This window comes from Macaca nemestrina, chromosome 13 (assembly GCF_043159975.1).
Source record: "Macaca nemestrina isolate mMacNem1 chromosome 13, mMacNem.hap1, whole genome shotgun sequence".
NCBI lineage: Eukaryota > Metazoa > Chordata > Mammalia > Primates > Cercopithecidae > Macaca > Macaca nemestrina.
In genome coordinates, this window is record NC_092137.1 from 45,143,563 (window position 1) to 45,161,048 (window position 17,486).

Consider the following 17,486-nt stretch of genomic DNA (forward strand, 5'->3'; position numbering starts at 1 on the left):
GCTATTAGAGCCTGGGTCCTCGAATCTCCCTGTGGGAAGCCACCTGCTGACCGGAAGCACTCCTTTAAACTTTTGGGTGGGTGATAAATAAGCTTTTGTTTTGGAATTTATTTGTTACAGTGATACCTTATGTAGTCTCTTTTCCTGTTCTTTGCCTCAGCTGCATCTGGGTTGGAAGCTGACCTGTGTTGGGCAGATTTTGAGTTCTAGATAGGTTTTTGTTGACATGCTACTAGGTATGGTGGGATTTTAGTCTTTCCTGGTCTCTGGTTTGGTGCCCAACACATCTTAGTTGTCTCTAGGGGATGTGGTGCTACACGTTTGTGCCTTCCCTGGCTCCTTCCTGGTCTCTAGGGAGGAAAGTGCTGCCGGCTAACACCTGCCTGACTCCAAGTTTGTGTCTTGGCTCCAGATATCCTGGACTCTCACCTCCTTCACCCTTTGTCATCACTCTAATCTTCACTCATTCTTTGTCCCTAATTCCCTTCCCATTGCCATTGGATATTATTCGCCTTTCAGGGCAATTGATTTACCTACTCCTTTAACGAATAATAAATACATTATAGAGTGATTCTCAGCTGGGCACAGTGGCTCACACCTGTAATCCCAGCACTTTGGGAGGTGGAGATGGGCGGATCACCTGAGGTCAGGAGTTCGAGACCAGCCTGACTAACATGGTGAAATCCCATCTCTACTAAAAACATAAAAATTAGTTGAGCGTGGTGGTGCATGCCTGTAATCCCAGCTACTCAGGGGCCTGAGGCAGGAGAATTGTTTGAACCCAGGAGGTGGTGGAGGTTGCAGTGAGCCGAGATTGCACCACTACACTCCGGCCTGGGTGACAGAGTGAGACTCTGCCTTAAAAAAAAAAAAAAAAAAGTGATTCTTGACTTCTACACCTAAGGCTCCAGACCAACATCAGGGTCTAATCAGGGTCTAGGCTTTCAGATTAAACAAAAGCCTTGAGTCCCTTCTTGTTTTCTCCAGTTACAAAACCTATAGCTCTTTGGGCATCACCTACAAAACTTTCGCCTTCTAAGAAAATCTCTGGCTCCAAGCTCATTGGCTGAAAGCTTTAACTGACAGGTCTCGAGTCCAGTGACAGAACAAAGCTCTGGTTCTCAGTTCTATCCACTTCCCCAAGCTTCCCTTGTATGGAAATGGCCTGAGGCATTCCTTTTAGCTATTTCAGAGGCAGACTGTTCTGATTTTGAGATACTTTTACTTTAAGTCTCTGTGGCATCATCTAGACCTCCATGGTGGCTGCCATCTCTCCACATCCTTCCCCCAATCCCAGGGGAGCAATCTTTATTTGTTGGGCTGGTTTGGTATCTGCTCTTTCCCCAAAACTTAACAAGTCACCTCAACAATAGGGTGTAGAAGAAAGAGCCTCCATTAGCTCTAGGACCTCAGGAGAGGCACACGTAACATCTTGAGCCTCAGTTCCTCATCTGCCAAACGTGGATCAGAATTACTTTCCTGCCTACCTATATAATTTGAATATTAAGTAATGAGAATTTTGTGAAACCATTGAAATTCTTCAAAGGACCATATAAAGAATGCTAGGAGCTATTCATATTGCTTTGCTTTTAGAAACGATTCAGCTTCACCTTCTCTGCTTTTCTAATTCCCTCTGGCCACCTTCCCCACCCCATCAGGGCCAGGGCTCTTCCCTGGGAAGGAAATAGGAGGAGTACTCACACTTCTGGGTTTATCTCCTTAAGTTTAGCTCACTTCCCTAGACTTGGATGGGTGACCTCCTTCATCAGTTCGTAGTGGCTTTCCAGGGTCACCAAAAGCTTTGCCTCACAGGACAATAGCCTATTTCATACACTTTATTTTAAAACTGATAGAATCATCTAGCTCTGGTGAAATCAGAGAGCTTGTACCACCAATATCTCTGCAGGTGGAGAAGGGGATGAGGGCTTCCAGTGGGGCCTGTGTGAGGTTGGGGGAGCAGAGATGGCCAGCTCTGTTCTGGTCTTTAGAGAGCAGGGTCTGGGTTCCTACTCCCTCCCTGGCCTCCTTGCTCTGCGGTGGTAAACCAGAGTGACTGGAATGATGCTTTAATATAATGGCCCCCAGACAGAGAACTTTGTCCCCAACCCACCAGTGTGGGATTAATGGGGTGCGGTGGGGCGAGGAGGACATCCCACAAGGACTAATGTCTCAGCCCTCAGGGTCCTTGTATCAGCCTCAGCCTCATCTTCCTGAGCTGAGTGGCTGAGACCAGGCAGGGGTTGAAGAAGGAGGGCAAAGAGGGAGACAGCAGCAGGCTGCCCCTGGGGTTCCACGGTTCTACCTTTACTCTGGAATAGCCAGCACTGGTAGAAACCACCTCTGGGCTGCTGGACCGTGAGTCACATCTACACAGTAGAGGGCAAGTGAGGAAACAGTAATTTTGTCAATTGTTGAGGATATAAACTCTTTCACAGGATTTAAGCTATTTAAGCTGATCACTGAGGCTGTGAGTTCTGTTACCACCACTCCGTCTACGTTTCACATGGCCCGGGAGCTGCTGGTCGTTGCCTTTTTCATTGGCCAAAACTGTATTTCCTATAAGGACTGAGGATTGAGTAGCCCTGTGTTCTCTCCCCACACCTAAGAGCTGTCCGATCCCCCCACTGCCACCGCCCCGTGAGAGTCACCACATGGTGATAGCTCCCTGCTATCCAGAGCTCCTGGACCATGTGAGGGTCCAATCTCAAGCACTGGGCTCACTCACAGGCAGTCAGCATGCTGGGAAGAAAGTGGCTGCAAAGTCTGAAACTGAGTTCGAATGTCCGCCCTGCTGCTGTAATTAATGTGTAACTCCAGCAAGTTCCTGAACCTGGCACCTTCATTTCTTATACTGGTAATAATAATTTCTTTGTATGGGCTCTGTGAGAATTAAACAGATACCAGGTGTCTAAAGTGCTCTATGCACATAGTATATGTTCAATAAATGGTAGTTATAGTCCAGGTGCAGTGGCTCACCCTCATAATCCCAGCACTTTGGGAGGCGGGCAGGAGGATTGTTTGAGCCCAGGAGTTCAAGATCAGGGTAGGCAATGTAAGGAGACCCCATCTCTACAAAAACTAAAAAAATTAGCCAAGTGTGGTCACGCGCCAGTAGTCCTAGCTACTGGGGAGACTGAGGCAGGGTGGATCATTTGAGCCCAAGAGTTTGAGTGAGCTATGATCACACCACTGCACCTCAGCCTGGGCAATAGAGCAAGACCCTATCTCTAACAAAAAAGAAAGAAATGGTAGTCACTATCTGTTACTCTGGGGGTCCAGAAGTCACCAATGAGCAGTGTCTTTATGGCCCATAGCAAGTTACTGGGAAAATTCCTGCTCACAATGAGCTTTTGAGCAAGCCAGAGCACATTGCTGGGCGGACAGACATGGGTTCTTGGTAAAGCCCTGGAGGAAGGAAATCGAGGGCTGGCAGCTCTGAAAGGTCCGCCCTGCGGCTGCTCTTACCCTCCTGCCCCACAGACCGGTTACTCTTTAGACGATCTCGAGTAGCTTAAATCTGACTCTCGGGCTGGAGCAGCCCAGACAGCGCTCCCCCGCGGGACCACAGAATCCTGGATGTGGGCCTGGGGGCCCTGGATCGGCAGTGGTGGAGTCTTCTGAGCCTAAGGGCTACGGGAATGACAGAGTTGTAGATGGCTTTGTCGCCCGCGGGGCGGCTCAAGTGTCCTGGGTCCCAACCTCTGTCCTACGGCCAAGCCGTCGGCTCAACGGGCGAAGGGAATCGGGCTGACCAGTCCTAAGGTCCCAAGCTCCCCTGACCTCAGGGCCCAGAACCTCGCATTACCCCGAGCAGTGCGTTGGTTACTCTCCCTGGAAAGCGGCCCTCGCTGGGGAAAGTGGGAGTTGCGGCACTGCCGTCTTTGGAGGCCTGGGTCGCCTAGAGCAGGCGGAGCCCTGTATCCCTCCCGGAGCTGGCCTGCGGTGAGGTCGGTACCCGGTACTTAGGGAGGGAGGACGCGCTTCGTGCTCAGGGTAGGCTGGGCCGCTGCTAGCTCTTGATTTCATGTCCGCCTTTGTGCCAGCCTCTCCGATTTGTGGGTCCTTCCAAGAAAGAGTTCTCTAGGGCAGCTGGGGACGTCTCTCGGGTCTGGCGAGGCGACAGGCCTTCTTCGGACCCATCGCCAGCGGTGTTACAGAGACTTTCTCCACTGCAGGGCGGCCTGGGATGGGCATGTGCCAGGCGAGGGAGCTGCCCTGCCGCCGAGATTGTGGGGAAACGGCGTGGAAGACACCCCATCCGAGGGCACCCAATCTGCCTCTCCGCACTCCGATTCCATCCTGCAACCCAGGAGAAACCCTTTCCGAGTTCCAGCCGCACAGGCACCCGCGGAGTTTCCAAAAGACACTCCCGCGAGGTCGCTCGGAACCTTGACCCTGACACCTGGACGCGAGGTCTTTCAGGACCAGTCTCGGCTCAGTCACCTGGTTCCCGATTGCCGCGACCGGGAGTTCCTCCTTTCCTTTCTGCTCACCAGCCGGCCGCCGGCAGCGGCTCCAGGAATGGGCACCAATCCGCGCTGGGGTGGATTCAGGCGGCAGGAATGCAGAGGCTGGTCCTCCTCTAGTCCCGGCGCATTCTCTTAGGTGCCTGAGCCCTGAGGTTCAGCCTGACTTTCCCGACTCCGCCGGGCGCTTGATGGGCTCCTGGGCTTCTGGGCTCACCCTTACACCTGTGTACTAAAGCACTGCCGCCCTCCTGAGGTGCACATCCACCCCCTCGGCGCTCATCGGGGCGTTTTTTCACCCTCTCACGGTGCACGCGTTTTCTATCACGTCAGCTCACATCTTCCAGTACACACCCACTGTGTCTACCTGCCCCTCCAGCGTTTCCTAGGCAGCTTTGAGGGCCCAGAAGACTGAAGTCTTAGTGCTAGGATGGGAGCACGATGAAAAAGGAAGGGGCCCAGTCAAAAGTCCTCTCCTCTTCGGTTTTTCTTCAACTATCCCTCACAAAAACATTTACTTCTGTCCCAGCGCCTTGGCGGATTTCGGCAGAAGATGGGTCCTAGGGGGTTGTGGAGGCCAAATTCCCAGGATGCTGGTCCTGCCTTTTTCATTCACCAAAATTGTATTTCGTACAACGACTAAAGATAACCAAGCATTGAGTAGCCCTGTTCTCTCACCAGATTGCCCTGGCTCTGTTTAACTTTTCCTGGTGCAATGCGATGTCACCACCTGCTCCCCAGGCAGGCATCACTCCCTCAAGGTACAATTTGGGGTAGGGATTTGAGTCCTGGAGAGGGTCAGCAGGGCTCTGGGGTCCGGGTGGGGAGGAGACTGACAGGGATACACTGCAAGCTCCACATACTCTCCTCTGCCCCCTGTAGCCCGGGGCTTTAATGACCCCAAGCAGGTTTCCCTTCTCTGGTCTAGCCAGAGGCCCCTAGGGCTGGATTTTATTTCTTCATGGGGTTTTGCCCTGAAGGGCCCCATGGGCATGGGACCTGGTTGGGAACAAATGAAGGGTGTCTTGTAGCAAACACAGTCAGAGAAGCAGAAAAGAAGATTGGGCACTTCCAGTCACTTGGTCACTTGAGGTGGCTGGAGCAAAACTGGTGGCTTCTGTGACTGATACAGGGTGAGGGGGGTGGAGGGTGGCAGAGAGGTGACAAGCCACTGGGAATCCTACTCAGTGGGGACACCGGACAGGGAGTAGTTGTCATCACCAAGCAACATCTGTGCGAATAGGTCAGGATAGCAGCTCGGTCTTCCCAGGTGAGGAACTGAGGACCAGCTTGTATAGATTTATGCAGTGGGTGAGTAGCTTTCAAATTTATTTTCAGAACTTCCACGTAGTATCCGCCTCTCCGTTTAAACATTTTAAACATTTTATTTATTTAAGTATTTTTGTGGTTAGCTTTCCAAGAGGGAGGAAAAGAGGGGAGTTGCAACAAGTAGCACCCCTATGCTGGGATTCATTTTCCACAGTAAAGCCTGGGACAGGCACCCTGTCCCCTACTGGCAGGTGAAAACTCCAGGCAGACTCCTGAGATCCCACCTGGGCTGGCTGAGAGAGTGCCTGGGGTGCATCCCTCAGCAGCTGCCACCTCAGCCCTGGGGCCATCTCTTTCTCTGGGATCAAGCAGCCAGGTGTCAAGGCCTTCCCAGCAATCCATGCTGCACAGCTGGGTCTTGTCCTAGCAGGTTGATGGGCAGGGACTGGTTGCTTAGCCAGGGCACCAGTGTGTGGCTGTGGATTTGTGTGCTTCTGTGGAGAAGCATTATGTGTATGTGTGTGTTTGTGTGTGTTTGGGGGCACAGGCATGAGGAAGGGTTCATTTGTGCAGGTATCTCCCGTATATATCAGTGTGGGAGAGTGCCTGAGGATGTGTTTGTGTGTCTGAAAATGGGCAGAGGGTCTGTGTGCTAATGTGTGCAGGGGTGAACATGTGTGTGACAGAGTCTGTGTGTTTCCCTGAGTGGTGGCTGTGTGAGAGGGTGAGGGGATTTGGTATTGTCTACCATGCCTGGCACATAGCAGGCTCTCAAGACTCTTGAGTTTCATTAATGTTAAATGTGTATGTTCCCATCCTTGTGAAAGCTGGTATAGAGCCTGTTTTCCTGTGAGTGTGAGATTGGAAAATGGGGGATGGGCAGGGGTGAGACAGGATACGAGGCTACTGTTTGCTTCCTCCCTAGAAGTAAGTACATAGAAGAGTTGGCTCTGGCACCTCACGGGACATCACCAAGTCCTGTGTGACTGGCTAGGCTGTCCCAAGGTGGCTTCAGGCATCTCTTGAGTCTTTGGGGACGTTCAGGCAGTAGCCTGCCATTCACCCTGTCAGTCAGCAGAAGTTGGGCCCACTCAGGCCTTAGAAACACAGACCAGTACCCGGGAGGACCTGAGCTATCCGCGAGAGCAGAGCTTCCAGTAGAGGCCGCAGGAACTGCCTTGACTGGAATTCCTCTTGGGGTGCAAAGGTGGAGGGGCACATTGTGCGCCCCCAGGCGGAGGACTGCAGCCACTCCGTGCAGTCCCAGCCTCTCGGGTAGCCCCTTGACCTCCAGGTCTGCACAGATCCAAGACCCAGGTGCAGGCTCTCGCGCCAAGTTAGCCGGCCTAACAGCCTGCAGCCGCTCCAGTCTCAACTAGGAAGGAATTCTTGTTGCTTACAAAGTCCAAGCGAAAGGGTGTTCTGCTTTTATCCCGGTTTTACCAGAAAACGCTGAAAGGAAAAGCCCCTAGAGGACACAGTGCTTTGGGAACTCGGGGCGCCACGAGCAACTCATCCCCTCCCTTCCACCCAGCCGAGGTACCCTGGTTGCGGAGGGGCGCGGTGAGTACCTACAGCCACTGCGACCCGAGAAGGGAAAGCCTCAACGTCTTCCTCTCGGAGTCCTGCCCACTCCGGATCTGCCCGGACTGGCTCAGATGCGTCGTTTAAACAGGGGGCTGGCACTCCAGAGAGGAGGGGGCGCTGCGGGTTAATTGATAGCCACCGAAGCACCTAGGCGCCCCATGGGCGGAGCCGGAACCACCAGCTCGGTCTGACCCCTGTCTTTTCTCTCCTCTTCCCTCTCCCACCCCTCACTCCCGGAAAGCGAGGGCTGAGGTAGGGGCAGATAGACCACCAGACAGGAGGAGAAGGACAGGGGTACAGATGGAGAGACCAGGACACAGAGTACAAAAGACTGGCAGGAGAGAAGGGGAGAGAAACAGAGAGGGACAGAGAAAGGGAGAAACAGGAGAACCGAGGCGCCCGCCGGCCTGGCCGCCCAGAGTCCGATTTCCCTCCTTCCCTGACCCTTCAGTTCCACTGCAAATCCACAGAAGCAGGTTTGCGAGCTCGAAGACCTTTGCTCCACGACCACACTCAGCACCCGGGCTGCGCCTTTGGAGCTTAGGTCCGGGGGTCTGAGCCTGGGACCGGCAAATCCGCGCAGCGCATCGCGCCCAGTCTCGGAGACCGCAACTCTCAGAGTACGCGCAGCAGGAAACTTCTGCTGCCCAATTTCTTCCCCAGCTTTGGCATCCCCGAAGGCACTACCTGCCCTCGGCACAAGCTCTCTCGTCTTCCACTTCGACCTCGAGGTGAAGAAACAGGCTGGCAAGGGCTCTGCGCGTCGCTGGTGTGGGGAGGGGAGCAGGCTGCCCCTCGCTTCTGCAGGGAGTTTTCCCAGCCAGGAAAAGGGGGGGGGGGTGTTTCAGGAATTTCGGTGCCTTCACCTAGCGACTGACACACGTCGTGTGTGTGGGAAGGCGTCTCGCTGTTTTCGGGACTCACCAGAGAGCATCGCCAACCAGAACGGCCCACCCAGGGTGTCGAGTCTTGGTAGGGAAATCAGACACTGCGGCACTCCCGGCCCGCGGGCCTTGTGGCATATAACAATTTATATATTTATGATTTCTAATTTTATTATAAAATAAAAGCAGAAATATTTCCCGAAGAACATTCACATGAGGGCATTATGGGGAGACGGCAAGTCGGCGGCTGGGGGGAGGGGGGCGCGCTCAGCCGGGAGCGCTGTGGCCACAGTCCCGGGAGGAAGAGAGCGGTGTGGCGGGGCCTCGCCAAGAGAGAAGGACGAGGGGCGGACGACGAGGCGGCGTTTAGGGGCTTCTGTGGCGCTGCCCTTTCTCTCTCACTTAAGTTACTAGGCGAAAAGCTGACACCTGCAGCTCCCACTGACCCACAAGGGTAAGGGAAAGGGCCTCTGGAGATGGCCTAGGTTCAAAGGACCTTTCTTTTCTCTCCTCTTCCCTCTCCCACCGCCGACTCCGGTAAAGCGAGGGCCAGAGGTAGGGGCAGATAGACCACCAGACAGGAGGAGAAGGACAGGGGTACAGATGGAGGGACCAGGACACAGAGTACAAGAGACTGGCAGGAGAGAAGAGGGGAGAAACGGAGAGGGAGAGAGAAAGGGAGAGACAAGGAGAGAGTGAACGGTGGCAAGCCAGAAATCTAGAAGAAAAGAGAGAAGCAATACAAAGAGAGGGAGAAAGACGGAGAGAAAGCAGAAAAAGGAAAGGAAGAGGAAAGGGGGAAAAGGCAAGGCAAGAGAGGGGAAAAGAAAGGAAGAGACAGAGGGAGAGAGAGAATGACAGTGGTATATAATTTATTCCCTTCTGTGGTTTAAGACCCAGTCTCCAGCCCCAAAAGGATCCCAAAAGTAACTTGTTGAAAATAAATCCCAAACAAGGACCAACACAGACAGCTATCCGCCCTACCCGGTTGTTCTACCGGCTCAGCCTACAGGTCTTTCAGTACCTGGTGGGGCCGCAGGGGCGGGGTGCCCCTGGACACTGCCACTCTCAGGTCCCCAGTGTCAAGCCACAAAAGGCAAGCTCATCAAGGCAAACGGGTTCTAGGAGCCCAGGTCCACGAGGTTGGCTGACATGGGGTTAAGGATGGAGTCCTGCAGGCCATGGTGGTGTTGCAGCGGGTCCGCTCCACCTCCGCCTGGCACCGGCACTGGCACTGCGCTGGGTCCCGGAGGGTGGCCCAGGCTGTGCAGGGACGGCAGCCCAGGTGGCGGCGGGCTGAGCAGCAGTGCCGGGCTGGATGAGTGGTCTGGCGTCCCCGATGGAGTCTTCTCGTCCTCAGAGCTGCCTAACACCGACTTGCCGCTGCCATTCAGCGGGTTGTGGCTGTTAGAATTGGAGTTCTCGTTGTTCTCCCTGCAAGTGCGGGAGCAAAGCAGCAGGGTCAGCAGGGACATCGAGACCACCCAGAGCCATCTCAGTCGCAGTCAGAGCCAGCCACCAGCCTCAGGAGACAGATCCCAGGCTTGTGGCCTGCGGGTGTTTTCGGTTTCTACCATTTCCTCGATCTGGTCTGGGTTCTTTCTGTCCATTCTCTTCATCTCTCAACACCCAATTTCTCTTGCCCCTCTCCCCTTATCGTCCCCACCTCTCATGCTCTCAATCTCATCAATATCTTTTCTGTATTTCCTCTTTCCCTCCTTCCCAATATTTCTTTTCAGGAACAGAGGGGCAGGGGAACAGGGTTCCCTGAAGTTGTGGGGTGAACAGGGAGGAGGAGAAGATGCCTGGATTTTCAGATCACTCTAGGCTCCTCAAGCCAGGTTTGCTGAGTAGACGTGGGGCTAGGAGGTTAAGGAACCCTGGATCCCAGGTCAAGGGATTTAGGGGCTCTCACAAGCCTTCATTTTCCTTTGCTTTTTCTGCCCGAGGGAGACCCCTGGCTGGGAGATAGGATCCTGGGGCTAAGCGTCCTTTCCCTGTAGCTCCAAACTGGGCAGCCCCGTGAGGGCTCTCCTTGCTGGGCCTAGAGACAAGGGTCCAAGGATGGAGGACTCCCTTTCCATGGTGGTACAGTGAAAACATCAGCTGGGGGACCAGAAGCTTGAGGGATAAAGGGCAGCCCCTGGGAGAAGGCCGAGACTTTTCCATTGTAACCAGCCACTCCAGGAATCTGCAGCTCTCATCTGGGGCCTGGTCTGAGAACCCAGGTTTTCAGGAGTCTGAACACATGCCAGTTTGCATGGAGGGGGACCCAGCAGAGAGAACCCACCTCCTTCTACGCCTTTGACTAACAGCTCCTCCCCAGATTTGGATATTTAAAATCCTGGATATGATCTCTCGTCACCAGCTTCCAGGAGGGCTTTTCTTTCTGCTTTCCTGGGAGGGAACTTCCCACAGGGCTGGCAGCTGAGACCTCACCACTGTGGATACTCCAACCTCAGGGTCTCAGATACCTGGGAGTATCTGAGCGTGCAGCACTCCCCCTAAGATGTTTCTGGTTCAGCGCCCCACCTCTGACCCTGATCATTCTAACTCAGGGTGGAACACACCCCATATCACCAACCCCAGGTGTCCTGTTTTCCTCTTACCCCAGTCTGGATTCTGTTCCCATAATCAGTTCCTCTCCAGATTTGGGGTCCTGAGGGGTTATAGGACAGGTAGTGGCAAGGGCCTAATGATCAACCTTTAGGCTGGTTCAGGAAGTCCTGGTTTACCTGAGGACATCCAACTCCCAGCCCCTCTGTGGCTCTCAGCTCACCGCAGACATTCTGACCTATCCATCAGAGGTAGGGCCCAAGGAGAGAGGCATCAACGGCCTGGAGCGCCAGGGAAGGGCGGCTATCTCTAGCAAGGCAGAAAACACGGCATGCGTCTCCTCTCCCAGAACTGACACTTCCTCCCTTTCACCTCTGGATCCTTTCTAAGGGGATAAAGGACCCGCTATCAACTCCCACATCTGACAAGGAAAATTCATGGCCAGGCTTTTCCCCATCCAGGTCAAACTAGGGAAGTTCCAGTCCCAGCCCCAGTCCCGACCCCGTCACACTTTGGTCTGGAGCTGAGTAAGGCTGGGGGGAAATGCCGGGAAGCACCACCAGCAAGAAATCTGCAAAATCTGTTTTCACCTGGGCCCAAACCCCTCCGTTCTGAGGATGACCAGGCCTACTGTGCCTGCTTCACAGGGGATCCAGGCCTACAGTCCTGCGCTGCCCCGAAGCTCTCTGCTTCTCCACCCTTTTCCTGTAGCGACCGAGTGGTTAGTTGACAACTTCCTGAATTGCTCTGCCCGCTTTAGACAAATCCCTGCTCGCCGGGTCTCCGGCATAGAAAGGCCTAAGCATCGTCCGAGTCAGGCCGGGCTGCAGCTGGGCTGTGGCTGGGCCTGGGGGCCCAGTTTAGGCCTCTTCGGGGAACCGGCAGAAGCCCTGCGAACCCCTCCCTTGTGCCCCGGGGAGCCGGCGCCGAAGAAGGTCTACTTACTCGTACCTTTCCTTGGCCTCGGCCGCCCGGTCGCGCTGCCGCCGGTTCTTGAACCAGTTGCTGACCTGTGTGGTGGTGAGGCCCGTGGCCTCCGCAAGCTCGCGCTTCTCGCGGGGTGAAGGGTAGGGGTTGTGCGCGTACCACTCGCGCAGCACGCTGCGACTCTTTTCCTTGAAGCAGTAGCTGGTCTCCTCGCCGTCCCAGATGGAGCGCGGCAGCGGGAATTTGCGGCGCACGCGGTATTTGCCCACGGCGCCCAGGGGTCGGCCGCGCAGCTTCTCCGCCTCGATGTAGTGTGCCTTGAGCCACAGCTGCTGCAGCTTGGCGTGGTTGTGCGGCGAGAACTGGTGGCTCTCCAGGATCTTGTAGAGCTCGCGGAAGTTGCCGCGGTGGAAGGCCACCACGGCCTTAGCCTTGAGCACGCTTTCATTCTTGTGGAGGTGCTCGCAGGCGGGCAGCGACCACAGGAAGCGGCCCAGTCGCTCGATGTTGCCGCCCTGCTGCAGCACCTCGCACACGCACGCCACTTGCTCCTGCGTGAAGCCGAAGGTGGGCAGCATGGACATGGTGCCGGCTGCGTCCCCGCCCGCCCGCGCGCGCCCTCACCGGGCCGCGCGGTCCCGCATGGAAGCTTCCCCGCCGGGCCGTCCGGGCCGAGAAGCGGGCGGGGCGGGCCCCGTGGCCCGGCGCTGGCCCCCGGTGAGCCCCGAGTCACTGTCGTACGTCCCCGCGCCGGCCGCGGGTCCCGCGCAGCTCCGCGCCCCCACCACCCGCGCGCCTCGCCCAAGCCCTCGCCCAAGCCCGGGGGCCGCCCGGGGCGCCGCTCCGCATGCTCCGCGCCCGCCCGCCGTTCCCTCGCTCGCTTCTCACTCGTTCTCCCTCCGGTCTAGCTCGCTCGCAGCTTTTTTAATAATATTATTCTAAGCGGGCATGAGGCGCGGCGGCCCGCGCCCTGATTGGTCCGGTTATCTGACCCGGGGCCTGCCAGTGCCAGACAATAGTCGGAGTCAAATTATTCGCCATAGAGACGCTGTCAGTCACTGGTAACCCGAGCCTCGGCGGGCCGGGCCGCTCCCCCCGCCGCCGGCTCCGCTGACAGATCGCCCGGCTCCGCGCAAAACCGAGGGCGGCTCGACTGGAGCCTGGGGCGCTCTGAGAGCCTGGGAGGCGGAGAGGGGCCGGGTTGGGGCCGGCAGCGGCGGAGATTGACGGGGTGGATGCCCAAAGAGGGAGGGAGGAGGAGGACAGGAGAGCGGGGGGAGCGGGCGAAGACGAAAAGGGGTGGGTCGAGGTGGGGAGGGAAGAGGAGAGCAGGGAAGGCGGAGACCGTTTAAGGGGGTGTCCGGGAGGAAGGGGAGGGAGAGGGGTGGAAGGACCCTCCAGGGGAAGAAAGTTTGGGCAGCTTTCGCTAGGAGAGGGCTCTGCAGCCTCACCCAGGCCCTGCCGGGTTCCTCTTCTCCCCAGGTCGCCGCGTCCCTCCCAGGCTCTCTGTTCACCGGGCACATTCTACCCTGGCGCAGGCCAGTGGGATTGGAGAGTTTGGACGTGCTCGGGTGCCGCCCAAAGACTTGGTTTTTTCTGCTGACAGCGCCCCACCCCCCATCCTAGAAACTCTGGACCCAGCGGTCCTCGAGGGAAAAGGGGAGGGAGTAGAAGAAAGAAGTGGGGAAGATTTGGCAGTGGCCGCAGGCGGACGCCGGAGAATCGACTTCCCGGAGGATCCCGCCTTTCCTCCGTCTCCTAGCCCCGCTGGCTGCCTGGCGGCCTGTACCGCCCCAACTCTGCGCTCTCTGCTGCTTGCCGGGCGGGGACTCAGACTTAACCCCACGGGTCCCACAGCCCGAGGAGCGCCAGGCGGTTCCGTGTGGCCTCTATGGAAGCTGACTCCGGCTGGCAGCTGCGACGCAGAAAGCGGAACGGCGCAGACCCGCAGTCTGCCCACCGGGGCGTGGGAGAGGGGCGAGGGCAGAGACTCTAGGACGGTAGTGGCGCTTCCCCGGTGGGTGGTCGGTGAGGAGAACGGAGGCAAGATTTTCAGTCCTCCCGCTTCTCCGCTGGGGCTCGGCTCGGCTCCTGGCCACGCCAATCTGGAATGAGGTGCTTTAAAAGGGGGTCCTGTTTTTCTGCTTCTGTCAGGGAGCCAGTGGAAACATGTGGTGCTGATCCTGTGGGAAAAGGGCTCGCACAAAGGTGGGAGAACTGAGGGTGGGGGTGTTCTTGCTCTACTTTTTGAAAAGCCCGGGGCTTAGCTCCTTCCCGGACATGTCCTTTCCACTTCAGTTTCCTCCTCTTCCCCCCTCAGCTGCTGCAAGCCAGGAGCTCCCAGGGCCATTCTCGGTGCCGAGACCCAAGCCCGCACAAATCCTCTGCTCTGCTCTCAGCCAGCCTAGGACTATGTAACTCGAGTCTAGGCCAGTTTCTTCTTTCCCACCCTTTTGTACTTTCTAGTGAGTTTGTGCTAGGAGCACTGGAATGGGAGTCTAGAGCCCTGGGTTCAACTTTTGGCTTTGCTTGGTGTCTATGGTAAGGCATATATTTATTCCTTTGTGTTCATTTCCTTCTCTGCAAGATTTCAAAAATTTTCCCTCTGCTCCAGCATTCCGGAAATCCTTTGGGAGTGTTGTAGGCATGAGAGAGTGGAACCCTGGGACTCCCCTTAAGACTTTAGCTTCCAGGGGCCTACCCCCGCGTGTTGACTGAGGCCACAGGGCTGATGAAGTAGGTCCAAGGCCAGTGCGGGTGCAGAAAGGGGCAGCTTTCTGCAGAAATCCAGGTGGCATCTTTCAAGTCTGCATCTGTAGGCTGGGAGGGGGTCTGCTGTGTCCAGGACACCCTATCCAGAGTCCTGTGCACTGCCGCACAGGGGCTGCCCCAGAATTGGATCTAAGGACCCTGGGAGACATGGAGAAGAATTTACCCCAGACTGTGATGAGGTTCAAAGCCCACTTTGCTGACCTCCAACAAAAGTGCAACTTACTCTTTTCAGCTCCTCTTCTTCAGCTACTTGGTTAAAAGGATTCAGCTGACTGGCTGGGCCCAGCCCTGGCAATGGCCATCTTACATCTTAGCGTGCTTAGGCTGGGATTGTAGAGGAGCATCCTGGCCTGGTGTGGGTGAGTGAGACCAGGCAGTCACTTCCTGGTTTGAGACCCTGGACCAGTCCCCCGTCCACTGTTCTTCATTCTCTTCCAGTATTAGATTGAAGCCTGGGTAACCTCTTAAGTTCCTGCTGGTTCTGGGCTGGGGTGGGTCTAAGAACAGTAACCTTGAAAAAGCGTACAATCTCTGCAACCTCAGCCACAGCCTTCACCATGAATGTGCCACTCCTCCGACCCATGGAGCTTTAAGATTAAACTTCCCCCAGGACTGGGTCCCGCCCATGTTCAGTGAAAGCAGATTTTTCTGGAGCTTCAGACTCACTGTTCCTCCAAGTGCTGCCCTCTTTGCAGCCTCTGGGCCCTAAGCCCGAGTCAGACCTCCCAAGAGCCTCCAGGCAACGCTCAGCAGCACAGGAAGAACAGAACAGACATAGGGCCTGCCACCGTGGATAACATAGTGTGTGCCATATGAAAAGTCATTACCGAGAAAGCACTGAAAACCTGGAGCACCATTACCTGATGTATGGGTGTGTGTCAATATGCCCCTGGTTCTCCTCCTCCCCCATGTATGTAAAAAACCGGTTCCAGCAGGTGTGGGCCAGAACCTCTTAGTAGCAGCAGTAGATGAGTGCCTGCCCTAAAAAGGTTACATGCTGAATGAGGGTCTCCCCACACTCCCCAGCCCCTTCCCTGCCTGGCCCATTCCCCAGTAGTCTTTGCCACAGAACAGAGTACTTGGGAGGTGTCTGGATGAGGATTTAATAGCCAATGACAATCTCAGCCCTCTAGTTGCAGTGCCCAAAGCAGTTGCTGAGAGGCCTACGGTCTACCTCACTCCAATCTCCGGAATCCCAGTCCTCCTTCCTGTTCCAAGACCCATTCCCAAGAGGCTTGCACTTGCTTTTTATCCAGCACAAACGGGAAAAACTCCATGGCTAGGGGGAGAAACCTTTTCGGAACCATGGAAATTTGGGCTTTACTGAAACGCCTCCTTTCACCTCCAAGCTTCCCTGAAGTCCCTGGGAGGATGAGAGTTTCTGGAAAGCAGCAGCAGCAGGGGTGGGTGGGTGCTCCCCAGTGATCTCAGGCTGATGGAATAGCTTTGTCTCAGATAAATTGTCAGGGACAGTTTGGGGTCTTTGTGCCTGGAGTTGGGCAGGAAGCTCCCAGGACAAAGTCCGAAGGCACCTACTGTCCGGCGCCCATTGAGCAGCCCAGGGCCGGCACACCGCGCCCACCGGGGGCATTTCTGGGAAAAGGGAGAAGGCAGCCCACTGGCCTCCCGAGGGCTTCCCTGGTTTTGGGATGGGGCTGTTTCGGAAAGAATAGGGTAATCTAGGAAGAAGGAGCTGCTCTCTGGCTATTTCCAAGGCCAGCGGATGGGAAGGCCTTTGTTCTGGGCAAACCAGAAACCTTGTTTGTGACAGAGGGAAAAAGAGAAGGGGGCGGGTGCCCGGTGCCAAGTCAGGGAACCAGAGTGTTTTTTTTTTTTTTTTTTTTTTTTTTTTTTTGGTTTGCTTTTTATCTTTATTTTTCCAGCCTATAAAGGCAGCAGAAATCCCCTAGGCAGACTCCGGCCCTGGCGCCGCCCGCCTCGGGCGGTCCATGCAGCTCCGCACCTCGGGCTCTGGGATGCCCCGGCCTGGGTGGAGGCTCTCCGCCCTCTCCCGGCTCCGAGCGCCCCAGCCGGGATGGGCCGGGCGCCATCCCCAGACAGTCCCCGAGTTCTCTGGGCCTGGGCGACGCGTTTCGTTGAAAGCGGGCAGGTGGTGCCTGACGGGGCTGCGCTGAGGCTCCGGTGCCTCCCCACCCGCCCTTCGCACCTGCGGGGTCTGACTCGCAAACCCTGCACCCGCGGTTTTCCGTGTTGTCCAACGAGGGGCAGGTCAGGGTGAGGCCAGTCGGCTCACACGAATTCTCCGAGTCGGAGAACGCGCCCCGCGGCGCCCCGAGCCCGGGCAAGGTTGCGAGGCGCTGGGCTCGGGGCGGCCGCACTCCTGGAACCGCGCGAACAGCCGCGTCGCCCGCGCCGCACGTGGCTGGCGCAGTCACAGGCCCGAAGAGCTGGAGCAACGGAGTCCCTTGGGGTCATCGTCACCCCTCTGCCCTCCGGGCCTTTACCTTGAGACCCACACGGCAACCTGGAGGACCCACACGATACAACGGTTTAGAGGCCGCGGGCTCACGGAGGATCTTGTTCAAACGAAAATAATGAGCACCGGGGCTCGGGGCCAGCCTGGAGACCCGCAAAGAGGCGAGTCGGCCCGGGCGGCACCGGGACCAGGCGGGATTTGGGGCGGGTATCTGGGTCCGGGCGCTGGCAGCCTTCCTGCGACCCCCGGTCCTGCGTCCCCGCCCGCGGTCCCGCCTTAGTCCTGGAGTCCCTTCCTGGGCCCCTTCGCCCGGGTGCGGAGGGGCGCGAGCGTGGCGGGCAGGGCCACGGCGTGAGGGGCCGGGCTCGCGGCTTTGGGTTCAGGGAGCCCCTGAACTCCACCACCGGGTTGTTTTGCAGCGGGGCAGTGGAGGGGCTGCGCGTCCCGGGCCCCGTAGCTCCACCAGGTCTTCAAGCCAGCGCCCCCACGCGGCGGGCCCAGAGTTCAGGCCGGAGGGAATGCGCGCTCTGCTCCCCGCAGGCCTGTAGCCCAGGAGGGAGAGGACTGGGAGAGGGCCCGCTGTTCTTC

General features: G+C 56.7%; 1 protein-coding gene across 2 annotated transcripts; it reads right to left on the bottom strand.

Annotated features, from left to right (window-relative positions):
* Positions 1-8,334: 8,334 nt before the first annotated feature.
* On the bottom strand, positions 8,335-13,417 carry LOC105464952 (SIX homeobox 2). 2 transcript variants are annotated; one of them, XM_011713124.3, is made up of 2 exons: positions 11,714-13,417; positions 8,335-9,640 (listed from the first exon to the last, which is right to left on the bottom strand). In XM_011713124.3, exons 1-2 carry the CDS (start codon positions 12,271-12,273, stop codon positions 9,328-9,330), a joined length of 873 nt encoding a protein of 290 aa, XP_011711426.1. In that variant the 5' UTR covers positions 12,274-13,417; the 3' UTR covers positions 8,335-9,327. The 2 variants fall into 2 exon arrangements, with proteins under 2 accessions (XP_011711426.1, XP_011711425.1); XM_011713123.3 differs by having other exon boundaries at positions 8,378-9,640; positions 11,708-12,356.
* Positions 13,418-17,486: the final 4,069 nt, after the last annotated feature.

Excerpts from the sequence above, each read along its gene's own strand:
- LOC105464952 (XM_011713123.3), bottom strand. The coding sequence starts at position 12,273 with ATGTCCATGCTGCCCACCTTCGGCTTCACGCAGGAGCAAGTGGCGTGC. Across the intron at positions 9,641-11,707 it reads GAGGCCAAGGAAAGGTACGA|GGAGAACAACGAGAACTCCA; the intron begins GTAAGTAGACCT and ends CCGCACTTGCAG.